Genomic DNA, 14,951 nt, shown 5'->3' with positions numbered 1-14,951 from the left:
GCGGGGCTGGGCGGAGGCGACGGGCGCCGGGGCGAGCGAAGCCGGGAGGGGGCTGGCGCCCGGGCCTGGTGCTGGGGGTGGGGCCGGGGCGAGCCGGAACCCGGGAGCGGGCGGGCTGGCGGAGCTGGACGTGCGGCGCTGCGGCGCTGGGAGCCGACCCTGAGCTCGCCCCGCGTGGGGAGAGCCGAGCTCAGGGGGCGTCAGAGCCGGAGGAGGAGGAGTGAAGTCAGGGCTGAGTGGGCGGAAGAGAGCCTGGGCAAAGGTGAGGCCCAGAAGTGGGAATTGAGAGAGGGAGCTGGCACCCGAGGGAGCGCGTTGGAGTGGACACACTTGGGACGGGACACATTTTCAAAATGTCAGGCTGTTGCATTTTGTCCAGTTCCTCTTAACTTGGTTTTTCTTTTGGCGGCAGTCCTAAGCCCTCCCACTGACCCACCTCATCGCATTACCTGATACCCTCAGGTCCAGGTGGTGCCTGAATTCCTCTTTGTCCAACCCCGGGACTCCTGCTCTTTGTGGCTGCTGCTTTTAACTAGAAATGCTGTCACACAGGTGAAGGTGCCTGTCCGCTTAGTCAACTACGCAGATTCTCTGTAATGACTCCTGTCTCATTTGTTTAAAAAAGCCTTGAGTCTGGGTACAATGTGTCTTCTTTAGGGCAAAGAGGTTGGGAGGAAGGGAAGGCTTGGTGCAACTCCAAAAATGAAATGACACTCGATTCTTTTATGTTCTTAACAGACATGGCCACTTATCACCCAGAAGGACACATGCAACTGCCCCGGGCTGATGCCATTCGTTCCCGACTCATTGATACTTTCTCTCTCCTTGAGCATCTGCACGGCTTGAGCCAAGCTGTGCCACGGCACACTACTCGAGAGATACTTGGTCAGCAGCCTGTTTCTTCACTAGGATGAATTTAAGACTCCCTTCCACACCCTCCAAAGAGTAGGAAGCAGAGAGGCAATTTTAAGGGTGGAAAATTCAGAGGAGATTGGTTTGGTTGCTAGTTTGGAAGTTACACCAAACTTGATAAATCAAAGCCTTTATCAATAAAACTCTGGTTCCAGGAGATGGAACCCGTGTCACTCACTTTTAGGCCTAGGGTAACTATTAGCCCTGGCTGACTTGGAAGTTTCTACCAAAGACACTTAAAACTTTGAGTGTTGAACCTGCAGCCTTTATTCTGGGCAGGGACAGTGTTGGTCATAAGCAGTAGGTTAGCTCTTACTCCAAAATAGTATTAGTTGCTGTGTGAAGGAGCAGCAAGGTAAGACCCTGCACTAGGAGGCCCATTAAGTAACCAGTGTTCCTGCCCCCAATCCTACCTGCTCCTGATACTCCCAGACTTCTTTTTATATTTATCCACTGTCCCTTTTTTATTTTTGGTGTAGATCCTTCCTGTCAGAAGAAAGTTATGTTGGGAGATCAACACCAGCTTGTGCGCTTTTCCATAAAGCCTCGTCATGTAGAACGGATTACACATGCCCAGAGACTGATGAGCACCCTTCGAGTGCGCTGCAGCGAGAGGCCACCTCTTTCCTTGTGGGCTGGATGGGTCCTTGAGTGTATCCTTTCATGCCACTCATTTTTATCCCATGGCTTTACGGTCTCTCTGGCCTCATCATCTGCCTATTGACTTATTTTTCCCTTCCCAAACTCTATTTTCTTCTCATTCTCACCGGTTCTGTTCTTGCCCTAATTATGTCACCTGCCTAAACCAAAAAGAACTCCACTCTATGTTTTCTTAAGAGAAAACAGGTCCTCTCTTCAGAAACTTTATCATCTTCCTCATTTTTCTGAATACAATTGTACTGATGGTTGAAATAGGTGAGAACTCACATTGAATGAAAGGGTGGGAGTCATTTTTCCTTTTAAGTTGATCATTTTACACATTTGAATGTTATTTGAATTGTGATAGGGACAATTATATTAAGTCTCTTGGAGTAGGATTTGTGCAACTGCTAAGACCTAGAAACATTTGAAGGGCTCTCAAGTGTAGTAGATATAAGGTAGTCTAGACACTTAGAGGTGGGGTGTAGTAGTCTCACAAGGAATTGGAGATGGGAAGACCAGTTGCATTTCTTGTGTTAGTCTAATAATTTGAATGAATCTTTTCTAATAGAGATATCGGTACCTATCAGCAAGTGATCCAACATCTACATTTTTACAAATATGTTTAGAAAGATTAAGTACAAATAAGAAAACTCACAATGTATGTAGAGTTACAACTAAGATATTAGGTGAGCCAAAAAATGACTTAAAGAGTAGATGACTCTAAAACCAATCATAAATTTTATGAAATGTATTAAAAGCAAAAAAATGTTTGGAGAATCAGTGACCTCATTTGATTATCATCTCAAACTGCTCAGAAAGGACAGTAGAAGTACTCACTTCCTTATTTCATCCTCACTACTTTGGGGAAGTTTCCCACTTTAAAAATAGTCTTTTGGACTTCCCTGGTGGCGCAGTGGTTAAGAATCCGCCTGCCAGTGCAGAAGACATGGGTTCAAACCCTGGTCCGGGAAGATCCCACATGCCGCAGAGCAACTAAGCCTATGCACCACAACGACTGAGCCTGCGCTCTAGAGCCCTAATAGAAGCCCGTGCACCACAACAAAGAGTAGCTCCCACTTGCCGCAACTGGAGAAAGCCCGCGCAGCAAGGAAGACCAACACAGCCAAAAAATAAATAATAAAAATAAAAAGTAAATTTAAAAAAATAGTCTTTAATGGAATCAGGTCAAAGGCATTTAAATACACAACAGTATGTGGTGTCGTTGACCAACTGCAGTATACTATATGCTTTGAACTGTTTTATTTCCTCCCCACAGTAATGAAGGTTTTAAATTAAGTCACCCACATTTCCTATTTCTTGTTGATAATGATAATTGGCAAGTATTTGCCCTGTGGGATTAGAGATATAGATTTCAACCTTGGAATAAAGTAAGTAACAGTAAATATATGGGATTCCCTGGATCTAACAGACAAATCAAAATAGAATAACACTAACCATTCTTTTTGGTAAAACAGCTGAATATGAAACATGTTCACTGTGCCAGAAGATAGGTAGATTGCCTGAGTGGGAATCACCTGGCAAGCTCATGAAAATTGTATCTTATTAAGTACATTCTCATGGTAGAAAGTCAGGAGGGATTTTGCAAAGGGAAATAATTTGTGACTAACAGATTTCTTTGAATAGACTAATTCGTGTGATAAACATTAAGACTTTGTTTAGACTTTTAAAAAGCAATTTTCCAGATCATAAAGAATGCTGTTATAGATAAGGAACAAACAGTTTTCTAGATCAAAGCTCCCCAATCTTTTTCATCTTATGATTTTGTTTCCCAGAAAAACATATATAACCTTGAAAACCTCCACAGTAATTTTAATCATTTTATTTTATCACATTTTTTCTGTGATATGGAGAAGCAAGTTGAAGTAAAAATGGTAATTTAGACTAACATGTTGCTAAACATTATATTTTAGTGCATATTATTTTATAATTTTAATAATCATAAAATGTAAGCAAATTTTTACTTTTGCCATTTTATAAGTGATCATGCTTTTTTTAAAGAAAATATATGATTTGTCTACAAATGAATTTTTAAGTGACATTATATATTAAGTTCGGTTTGGGGATGAAATATATTTAATTTATGGTTTTTGGGTGTTTTTTTGTCTGTGTCAAGTGGCTTGCAGGATCTTAGTTGCCTGACCAGGGATTGAACCTGGGCCCATGGCAGTGAAAGCACCGAGTCTGAACCACTGGACCCTGGACTGCCAGGGAATTCCCTATGTATTATATTTCTAAATTTTCTGTTTCTTTTAAAAAGTTTAGATATAACATATATTAGTTTTAGGTTTACAACATTGTGTATTGTATGTTAAATACATGTTATATGTTAAAGTATAGGTGGAAATTTAATTATGTGTTTGGGCATAAAAAAATAGAAAAAAAATCTTCTTCCACAATGATATTGGTAATTCTACTTTGCACTTTAAACTTTAATCAATGGGCTTATTTTTATAATTTTCATATTTTGTTTCTAAATGGTGAGAAGGTGAGAAAAGAAAAAAGATTTGGCTCATTTGCAAGCCCTTCTCTGAAAATAACACATCGTGAGTGTGAATAGTCCTTATTTCCAACAAAAAACTGAGTACAACATTATTATAATTTAAACACTGATTTTTGAGGTTCTAGAGATATCTTCATATGCCATATAAAATTTTCTATCAGATGAATGCAATTTATAGAATCTGATGAAGATTGTCTTGAGATAAACTTGCGGAATTATTCTTTTGCTCTTCATTAAGTTGTATTTCAACATCAGTGTTCCTTACTTCGTTAATGTAATTAGCCAAAACACTGCTAAAAGCAATAACAATTTAAAACTGTAAGTGTCAAAATCTACACAGCCATTTGTGTTGTTACAGGGTGATTGAGTATTCTCTTGTCTCTATTAACTGCCAGGCATATCAGTCATAGTGCATTTGGAGGCTCTCAGATTGTTCTGTTTCAAAGAGAAAATTTTATTTAGCTTTTAAACCTATTTTGATCTCAGTGCTTTTTTCTACATCATGATATACATCTATTAAATTTATAGAAGAGGTGAAGAGAGTTGAAAGGTGAAGGCAAATGAGTTAAGGAATTGAAGTCAGCAAATAATTAGGTTCTAGAGAGAAAGTATAGAATTCAGTTTGCTTTGCAGAATAAAATCAATTTTAGGCAGAGTAGAAAAGGGAAGCTTTAAAAGTAACAAAGAACCAAGTAATTTCTTATTATAACCTAATATGCCCCATGAATCTGGCTTCTTGTTCCAAGATCTGTTATACAACACTTTCCATATCATGGCCCTACATTTGTGTTCTTTTCTCAAGGCCTATTGCTTCTTCATGAAGTTTGGTACCAGGGTAACAGAACAGATAGGGTTGGTGGTCATTAAGAGAGCAATCCCTTGGTGGCTCTCTGACCCCAGAGTGGGAAGGCAGTAACTTACAGCTGTTAGACATACCGGTACCAGCAGGAGATGAGTTGTAGCTATTTTTCATGTTCGATTCTGTCCTCCCCTGAATTTCACAGGCTGAAGCAACAACGGCATTAAGAGGAGAAACTCAAAAGAAAAATGGCATAGCAGTGGGCACAACTGTGGTTTTTAACAGTTGCTGATCATTCTCCATCATTCAGCTTCCTGCTTCTTTACCCTTTACTCATCCTTTGCTCTATTCTCACAGAATTGCTCGAATCCTCAAGTACCCAACTGTGGCCACTGAAGCTGACTCTGGAGGTGGCAGCTTGGTTCATCTTGCTTGTTTTCATCGTGGAGATCCTTCTTATGTGGCTATCCAGCTTTTTCCTCTTCTGGAAGAATGCCTGGAATGTCTTTGACTTTGTTGTCACCATATTGGTAAGGATAGATATCCTGAAGATTAGTTTACTGGGCTGAGAAATGTGCCTATGTGAATCAAAGACAAGAAAAGTTAAGATACTTAGAGCACAGGAAGAAACAAATAGAAATGTACCTAACCTCCTTATTTTGGTTTTTTTTTTTTCTCTAAAAGTCAGGCATGGTAGGAGTAGTTAGTATGAGGAGCAAGGAAGAATCTGATCACAACATTAACCCCAGCAATAATCTCTACCAGTTACTAACCACTTACTAAATGTCAGAAACTATCCTGTTTTTCATGCATTTTTAAAAATTTGAGCTCCACAACAACCCAATGAGTTAAGCATTGTATTTATCCCCTTTTAATGTCTGAGCAAATTGAAGTGCAGGGTTTAAGTAATTTCTTATAGAAAGGCTGAATAAGAAACAGTCCCCAGAGAAGGCTTTTCAAAGGATAATGACCAAGGAACTATGACAATGAAGAGATAAAGAAGGGGCAACTGGGCTTCCCTGGTGGCGCAGTGGTTGAGAGTCCGCCTGCCAATGCAGGGGACACGGGTTCGTGCCCCGGTCCGGGAAGATCCCACATGCCGCCGAGCGGCTGGGCCCGTGAGCCATGGCTGTTGAGCCTGCGTGTCCGGAGCCTGTGCTCCACAACGGGAGAGGCCACAACAGTGAGAGGCCCACATACCGCAAAAAAAAAAAAAAAAAAAAAAAAGGGCAACTGAGCGTGGGTGCTTTGGGGTATATTTTACTCATGATCTGTGTGTTTCCTACAGTCCCTGATTCCTGAGGTTGTGGTGCTGGTAGGGGTAACGAGCCATTCCGTATGGCTCCAGTTGCTGAGGATCTGCCGGGTGCTAAGGTCTCTTAAACTCTTTGCACGATTCCGTCAAGTTCGAGTCATTATTTTGGCCCTGGTCAGGGCCCTCAAGGTGATTTGACTGCTGCAGCTGTATCAAGTGGGCAAGGTGGATAAACATGGGGGTTTAACATGAAACAGTCTGGGTGGATGAAAGAAGGCAATGAAAGACCCTGTGAAATGTTGTCGATGAGAAAGGGCTAGGGACAAGCTGCTGTGTTCTAGAGATGACTGGGCTCGGGCTAGAAGTGAGGGTTTGGTGGGGGATTTCCAGGGTGGGTCTGACTAGGCTGTAGGTGGAGATCAGCCTAGTCTGGCCCAGCTCTGACTCAAGGTCATGACTTCTAGAGCATGACCTCCTTCTTGATGTTGCTGCTCATCTTCTTCTACATTTTTGCTGTGGCTGGTGTCTACTTCTTCGAGGATTACACCCGTTCAACTCGCCAGGACCTGGAGTATCACATGTTCTTCTCGTAGGCAGGACTGGGGGAAGCCTGGGTTGGGGGAGAGAATTTGGGCATAAGACTGGGAAGCTAGTCCAAAGTACAGTAATACAAAAAATATAATATATTGTAAGAAATGGGAATAGAACACAGTAAAGAGAGGTAAAGAGAAAGCAAAGGAATAGTGAGTGGTATTAGCTCCAATTTTGAGGATAGGTCAGTTATTCCTGGTTTGCTTTGGGTTTTGCAAATTCAAACTTACTCTTACCTTTAAATAGCAGTATACTCCAGGGGTTAAGCCCTGGTTTCCATGTCTCAGTTACCTCTTTTGAAAAATGGGATTAAAAGTAGTACTACTTCATAAGAGTGTAGGGATAAATGAGGTAATTCATTTAAGCATTTAGCACAGCATTTCACACGTTGTAAGTGATCAGTAAATGTTACTATGACCTCAAACATGGTCACTGGTTTTACCCCAGTCTCTTAAATGTAGAGATTACACATGCACATACTTAAATTCTTTCAAAAGTAAAATCCTGATAAGCTTTTTGTCTAGAGAACACTGATTACTAGTAGAAAGTCAATTTGGATTTAGAGGAGACAGTGTTATTTGTGAATTGGAATCCAATCTTTTCAGCACCTCTCAGGTCTCTATCTTAGACTAACAGGTAGTTTTGTAAGAGTATTGACTTGGGGAAGTCCTAGAATTAATTCTATTCAGGCGCTGATGTTTTCAGTAATCTGTATATTGAGGGATAAGAAGGCAATTTTAGATATCTTCCTGAGACCTTTTGTGATATATTCATTATCATTCATTATTTGGAATCACATGTTTATGTCACATATCCGTGCATTTACTTGACTGTCAGTTCATGCCAGCAAACTAAGTAGGCATGATGTTTGCTAAATTTGTATGTGACCTTCTGTTAGGCGAAGTCCATAGAAGAGTGGAGAATGAACTTAGAAAAAAATGATGTGTAGTTGGTGATTCAATTTATAAACATTCAGTCAATACCTATGTATTAAATACTTACTGTGCCCCAGGCACTGATGAAATGGTGAGAGCTATTCATAGATTATTCATGATAAAGGAAAACCTAACAAAACAATCTCAAACTGAAGAAAGATTAGGTAAAAAATTGAGTATGGTAGAAAAGGGGCTAAAGTCAGAGCAAACTACAAAGAGGTGCTCTTACGTTGCTTTGAGAGTAAGAATGATAGTGCTTCTTAGAGAATTAGCTCTGTCTATACACACACCTCCTTCTTCTTTAGGGACCTGCCGAATTCCATAGTGACAGTGTTCATTCTCTTTACTATGGATCATTGGTATGCACTGCTTCAGGATACCTGGAAGGTGCCTGAAGTCAGCCGTACCTTCAGCAGCATCTATGTCATCCTCTGGTTGTTACTTGGTTCCATTATCTTTCGAAACATCATAGTAGCCATGATGGGTAAGCATAGAAGAGGTGAAACTTGGTGAGAGGGGTGTTTGGGAAGAAATGAGAGCGAAAGCTAGGATCGGTGAATTACAGAGAGAGAAGCTGATGTAACAGGAAAGTGCGGGGCCTGGAATGGATATTTCACTTGGCTTCTCCCCACCCAAGCCCTCTCCCCATGTCTAGTCACCACCATCTCCCGACTCCTAATGGCCCTTTGGGGCAGTGACTAACTTCCAGAAAATCAGAAATGAGCTGAACAAGGAGATGGCACACCTGGAGGTTCAGCACAAAGCCGACGTATTCAAGCGGCAGATTCTCCGGAGGTCTGCTTCCCCCTTTTCAAACCCAGCTTTAGTGCTTGAGGGTGCCCCGATCTCACTCTCTGTTTCTGCTCCTTGGCCACAATGCCATTTTCCCCTTTGTGACAGATTTGCCTCAGAGTTAGAATTCCCCAGCTCTAAAATGTTGCCTGATTCCTTATCCACTGTCAGGGCTTCCCCACTCTTTTTCACTCCTTTACTACCACTTTACTTATTCTTCTCACTTGATGATCCAAATTCTTTCTCCTTACTACACTCCCGCTTCAGTGTAACTCTCTTCACTCTTTGGTGTTTTTTGCTTTGCAGGAGACAAAACCTAATCCCTGAGGCACAGAGGTCAAGCGCTAGCAAAATAGATGCCAGGTGAGGAGTGTATCTGTGAAGTGGGATGGACACACATGAAGGAGGAAAGGGTAGAAAAACCAAAGGTGAAGATTGGCTTTGAGAGAGAATTCATTCATTCAATAACTATTTATTGTAGTGGGTTGAATGGTGGCCTCCAAAACGATACGTCCATGTTCTAACTCCCGGAACCTGTGAACATGACCTTATTTGGAAAAAGGGTCTTTGCAGATGCAATTAAATTAAGGATCTTGAGATGTGATCATTCTGGATTATCCAGGTGGGCCATAAATCCAGTGACAAGGGTCACTGGATTTAAGAGACAGGAGAGAAGACATAGACAGAGAGAATAGGAGAAGATGTCAAGATAGGGATAGAGATTGGAGTGATGCACCCACAAGCCAGAGGAAGCCAGTGGATGCAAGGCAACTGCCAGAAGCAAGAAGAAGCGAGGAACCTTCTCTCTTTGAGATCCCAAAGGGAGTATGACCCTGTTGACACATTGATTTCCGACTTCCGGCTTCCAGAATTGTGAGAATAAATTTCTGTTGTTTTAAGGTACCAAGGGGCCTCCCTGGTGGCGCAGTGGTTGAGAGTCCGCCTGCCGATGCAGGGGATACGGGTTCGTGCCCCGGTCTGGGAGGATCCCATATACCGCGGAGCGGCTGGGCCCGTGAGCCATGGCCGCTGAGCCTGCGCGTCCGGAGCCTGTGCTCTGCAACGGGAGAGGCCACAACAGTGAGAGGCCCGCGTACCGCAAAAAAATAAATAAATAAATAAATAAATAAGCTACCAAGTTTGTGGTAATTTCCTACAGCAGCCACAGGAAACTAATAAAAATACCTTCCATGAAACATGTTATTCAAGACCCTGAGTGTTCAGCAGTGGACAAGAGAGCAGAAGGAGAAATAAGAAATCCATCAACAAATAGTTATTGAATGCTTATTAGTTGCTCAGAGTATATCAGTGAACAAAATAAACAATAATGCCTGTTCTCATGGAGCTTATATACTAGTAGGAGGAAAGAGACAGTAAACAATCATATTAATAAGAAAATTAGCACATTAAAATATAAGCATTGAATATAAAAAGAATGTATATATGTGTGTATAACAGTCACTTTGCTATAAGCAGAAATTAACATTGTAACTCAACTATACTTTAATAAAAAACATTAAAATAGGATAAGCATTATAAAAAAGTAAAAAGTAGAACAGGTTAAGGGGGATTGGAGTATAAGAGGGGGGGTTGCATATGGGTTGTAATTTTAAACAAGGTAGTCAGGGTGGCCTCTGAAAAGGTAACATTTGAGCAAAGACTTGGAGGAGGTCAAGGGATTACTATGTGGATATCTACGGGAAGAGTATTATAGGCAGAGGGAACAGCTAGTACAAATGTCCTAAAACAGAAGCATGCCTGGTGTGTTTGAGAAATAGCAAGGGAGCTACTGTGACTGAAGCAGAGTAAGTAGCGGGGAGAATGATAGGAGATGAGGTCAGAGAGGTAATGGGGACTTGATCCTGTAGGGCTGTGGGGACCATTGTGAGGACTTAGGCTTTGATTTCAGGTGAAATGGGGAACATAGTGGAGCAGTGACATGCAGTGACTTACATTTAAGAAGGATTAGTCTGGTTGCTGTGTTGATGATAAACTGAGGGAAGAATAAAAGAAGAAGCAGAGAGATGAGTTAGGAGGCTATGCTGCTATACAGGCAAGAGGCATTGATGGCTCAGACCAGAGTGGTACCAGTGGTACTAGTGAGAAAAGATATATTTTGAAGGTAGAGTCAACAGGCTCTTTTTGTTTGTTTTTTATTTTTTATTTTTGGCTGTGTTGGGTCTGCGTTGCTGTGCGCGGGCTTTCTCTATTTGGGGTGATCCGGGGCTACTCTTCGTTGTGGTGTGCGGGCTCCTCATTGTCATGGCTTCTCGTTGCAGAGCACGGGCTCTAAGCGCACAGGCTTCAGTAGTTGTGGCTTGCAGGCTCTAGAGCTCAGGCTCAGTAGTTGTGGCGCACTGGCTTAGTTGCTCCGCGGCATGTGGGATCTTCCCGGGCCAGGGCTTGAACCCGTGTCCCTTGCATTGGCAGGCGGATTCTTAACCACTGTGCCACCAGGGAAGCCCTCAACAGGCTTTCTTGATGGATTGGATGTGAGGTATGAGAGAAGAATTAAGGATGAAAGTTCTGACCCAAGCAACTGGAAGGGTTGATTAGCTGAGATGGGGAGGGCTGTGGGTGGAAGAGGTTTGGTGGGCAAAGAGTTCAGTTTTGATTGAATTTGAGATGTCCTTAGACATTCAAGTGGTGCTAAGTGAGTAAAAGTTGTATATACAAGTCTGGATTAAGGAGTGAGGTCTGGACAAGAGGCTTAAATTTGCATCTGGTAGGCATTCGAACTCAGCAGATGAGATCACCAAAGGAGCAACTGTAGATGGAGAAGATATAAAGAGCTGAGCCCAAGGTCCCTCTAATATTAAGAGATGGAATCGATGGGCCAGAGGCTATAGTTGTGGTGTAATAGGCATAGGGCCAAGGGGTAGGGGGCTAAAACTTTGCAAAATAAGGTGGCGTGTGCAACGTGGAAGCCCAAGTAAGCCTGAGCACAGTTGTTATGTGGTGAGGGGCACTAATAGGGGTACATGACATGGGATAATTTAGGTTGGATGTGCTTAAACTTAGATTTGGGGAGCAGTTTGGCCTTCATTGCCTTAACTCCTAGCTTTAGCCCAGGGCCAGAATCAGAATAATGAAAGAACTAGCCATATCGTGTAAATGTATTTGAAGCAATAAAATTTTGCCTTTCACTTACAGAAATGCCAATCAACAAGGGGAACCTTTGGACTTAACAGAAGCTTCTAAAGAAGAGTCCAAACGCAGTGCCACTAAAGAGAGTTCAAGACCATCTAAGTCAAAAACAAAGAAGTCCTTGTCAAAAATGAAGAAGTCTGCATCTTCCTCTTCCTCCTCGTCTTCATCTTCCTACTGTTCCTCTTCTTCTGGCTCCAGATATTATGACCCTATTGGTAAGCCGAGGGTTTCTCCCAGTTGAATTCAGACTCCTTCTCCATGAGACATCCCATTCTTCATAGGAGCTCTCCCACTATGCACATTTCCCGATTTTCTCCACCAGTCCGATTTTCTGGCCTTGGTTACTTTCTTCACGCTTCTTCATTTCCCCTGTGCTTCTGCTGCACTTTGGAAAAGTATGGTTGTGCCTCTCTTTGTTTATTGTAGAAGTGGTGTCTTGGTGATACATACTTTTCTCCCTCTCCTTCCTATATCCTCTTTCATCCCTGCTTTCTCCTCGCCTGCCCCCATAGAGTTTATCAGCTTTTATCCAGCTTCCACGAATCTAGATATGTTTTTGAGAAGCATTTCTCCCTCCAGGTCAGTTGGACTGGGAGACTCATGTGCACCAGAATCTGCCTGGGCTAATGGATATGGATCAGGATGAACGTGTTATTTGGCCTAGGGATTCACTCTTCCGATATTTTGAGTTGCTAGAAAAGCTGCAGTATAACCTAGAGGAGCGTAAGCGGTTGCAAGAGTTTGCAGGTATGGATTTAGGGCAGCCATGGAGACCAGGAGTTAAGTCCATTGGAGTAGCATATATAACTGGGGAGAAGAAGGGTGTTTGCTATTTTGGCACCTCAGCCTCTGAATTTCCACCTCACACCTAAAAAAGGCAAATTCACTGTTTGGTATGTCACATTCTGGGCATATGTCTGGATTTCTTCTAATGAGGACCTGGCAACCCTGTTTCTCTGATAGGGGATACCTAAATCCTGTTAGGTCTGAGAGCTTATTTCCCAAGAGGAGAGTATCCAGTTCCAGCTGCTGGAAATTAGGATAAGGTGGGCTCTCACTCTATTTGGGCAGCCTGCCCCCTTTTGTACATGTTTCTTCTCTTTGAAGGTCACCTTTCAGACCTCAACAGTAAGGGCCTCAGGCTCAAGTTCAATAGCTATGGGGTTTAGACAGTCAGCAGAAAGCCCACAAGTGCCCACTGTCCTCAAGAGGTTTATGAATTACAGACTCCTCTTCCTTTCAGTCCCTTCTAGAGTCAAGCCTATGCAGAGAAAATATGTGATTAAAATAGTAAAGTTTAGGACTTCCCTGGTGGTTCAGTGGTTAAGAAACCGCATTCCAATGCAGGGGACGCAGGTTTGATCCCTGGTTGGGGAGCTAAGATTCCACATGCCATGGGGCAACTAAGCCCATGCGCCGCAACTACTGAGCACGCATGCCACAGCTAGAGAGAGAAGCCCGCGTGCCGCAACGAAGATCCTGTGTGCCGCAACTAAGACCCAACACAGCCAAATAAATAAATAAATGTTTTTTAAAAATAGTAAAGTTGGGACTTCCTGGTGGTGCAGAGGTTAAGAATCTGCCTGCCAATGCAGGGGACATGGGTTCGAGCCCTGTTCCGAGAAAATCCCACATGCTGCAGAGGAACTAAGCCCGTGTGCCACAACTACTGAGCCTGTGCTCTAGAGCCCATGAGCCACAACTACTAAGACCGTGTGCCACAACTACTGAAGCCTGCACACCTAGAGCCCGTGCTCTGCAACAAGAGAAACCACCACAATGAGAAGCCCGCGCACCACAACGAAGAGTAGCCCCCGCTCGCCGCAACTAGAGAAAGCCCTCGTGCAGCAATGAAGACTCAACACAGCCAAAAATAAAATAAATAAAAATTTTTTAAATTCTCTAAAAAAAAAAACAGTAAAATTTTTTATTAATTAATTGCTTTATTTATTTTTGGCTGTGTTGGGTCTTCGTTTCTGTGTGAGGGCTTTCTCTAGTTGTGGCAAGTGGGGGCCACTCTTCATCGCCGTGCGCGGGCCTCTCACTGTCGCGGCCTCTCTTGTTGCGGAGCACAGGCTCCAGACGTGCAGGCTCAGTAGTTGTGGCTCACGGGCCTAGTTGCTCTGCGGCATGTGGGATCTTCCCAGTCCAGGGCTCGAACCCGTGTCCCCTGCATTGGCAGGCGGATTCTCAACCACTGTGCCACCAGGGAAGCCCAGAAAAAAACAGTAAAATTTGATTTAAGCTGAGAACTACCTGCTCAGAATTATTTTCCCTAAATTTCTCATTTGAGATTTCACCACCTAGAGATTAATTTGGATCAATGAATTTTCCCTCTAAAATTACAAAAGTTAGGGACAATTTTTTTTAAACAATTTAATGTGGATTAGTGTTATCCTCCTAATACCTAGCTGAAGTCAACCCAAAGTGAAAATATCAATGGGGGAAGAGGAATGTGTGTGTGGTGGGCACAGGAGAGCAATAAGAGGAATTTATAACATTGGAACATGGAATTTAGAGCAGGATGTCAGACAGGCTTTGCCTACTTAGAATATTGCATTGTTAACCTGCTCTTTCCAACTGCCCTCAGCCCTGCCTCCCCATTTGTTCTGGGGAGAACAGGGTGAAAGGGCGGCGAAGGTAGCAAGATGGCTTCTTTAATCCTGATTAATTCATCTGTGGCAAAGAGGACAGACTCATAGGCTTAATTTAGAGTAAAGATTAGTAAAACTTTGAGTGGAAACCTAGAACCCAGAAAAACAGGGTCTTCACCAAACATTTGTATGTTCTGAATATTCTTAGCTCTCCAGCTTCACAGTCTGTTTCTTTACAGTGCAGGCGCTGATGAATTTTGAAGACAAGTAAAGCTGACAGCGGATGGCTTCACTATCTTTGGCAAAAATTAATGAAGGGAAGTGTTGGAAATGGAGAATTCCCAGTATAAATGTCTAATAAATCCTGCTGATAATTATACAGTGGTCTGTCTCTGAGACATAGGGGATACTGAAAGATATAAGATCAGGTGGAAGTTAGTTCAGATGCCAGTGAGGCCCATGGTCCTTGGCTTTCTACCCTTTCCACAGCTCCTCTCGCTCTTTCTTTGGCTTTATCACTATAGCCCCCACCTTTTCTATAGCATTTACTTCCTGCTAGAGTCCTAATTTCACCTTCTCCCTCACTGGTGGGTACAGGCCCCTGGGGGTTGGGAGTAAGAAGACCCCAGGAGCTGTGAGTGTAACTAATTGAGAACTGTTGTTTCCATTGCTACTCAAAGAACATTGCTTCTCCTGGGCACCATTAACTTCAATCAAACGTCATTTTCACCTGTTTCTGTGCCAAAAGAGCATCCCTTTA

At 42.8% G+C, this 14,951-nt stretch overlaps 1 protein-coding gene across 1 annotated transcript; it reads left to right on the top strand.

The window, feature by feature from the left end:
* Nucleotides 1–91: 91 nt before the first annotated feature.
* Nucleotides 92–14,714, top strand: CATSPER2 (cation channel sperm associated 2). The gene is made up of 13 exons (XM_060096739.1): nucleotides 92–262; nucleotides 739–885; nucleotides 1,392–1,565; nucleotides 1,759–1,827; nucleotides 5,232–5,404; nucleotides 6,163–6,318; nucleotides 6,594–6,718; nucleotides 7,961–8,139; nucleotides 8,351–8,450; nucleotides 8,754–8,810; nucleotides 11,601–11,812; nucleotides 12,177–12,344; nucleotides 14,431–14,714. The coding sequence occupies exons 2-13, from the start codon at nucleotides 741–743 to the stop codon at nucleotides 14,460–14,462; spliced, it is 1,590 nt and encodes a 529-aa protein (XP_059952722.1). The 5' UTR covers nucleotides 92–262; nucleotides 739–740; the 3' UTR covers nucleotides 14,463–14,714.
* The last annotated feature ends 237 nt before the right edge of the window (nucleotides 14,715–14,951 follow it).

Source organism: Mesoplodon densirostris, chromosome 4, assembly GCF_025265405.1.
Source record: "Mesoplodon densirostris isolate mMesDen1 chromosome 4, mMesDen1 primary haplotype, whole genome shotgun sequence".
NCBI classification, from domain to species: Eukaryota; Metazoa; Chordata; class Mammalia; order Artiodactyla; family Ziphiidae; genus Mesoplodon; species Mesoplodon densirostris.
The sequence above is the reverse complement of the archived record's forward strand: the minus strand, read 5'-3'. Positions and strand labels throughout refer to the sequence as shown.

What these genes read in the sequence shown, in the direction of transcription:
- CATSPER2 (XM_060096739.1), top strand. Translation starts at nt 741, where the DNA reads ATGGCCACTTATCACCCAGAAGGACACATGCAACTGCCCCGGGCTGAT. An exon ending in GGCTGGATGGGTCCTTGAGT is followed by an intron (nt 1,566 to 1,758) that starts GTATCCTTTCAT and finishes AAGAGAAAACAG; the next exon opens with GTCCTCTCTTCAGAAACTTT. An exon ending in GCGGTTGCAAGAGTTTGCAG is followed by an intron (nt 12,345 to 14,430) that starts GTATGGATTTAG and finishes GTTTCTTTACAG; the next exon opens with TGCAGGCGCTGATGAATTTT.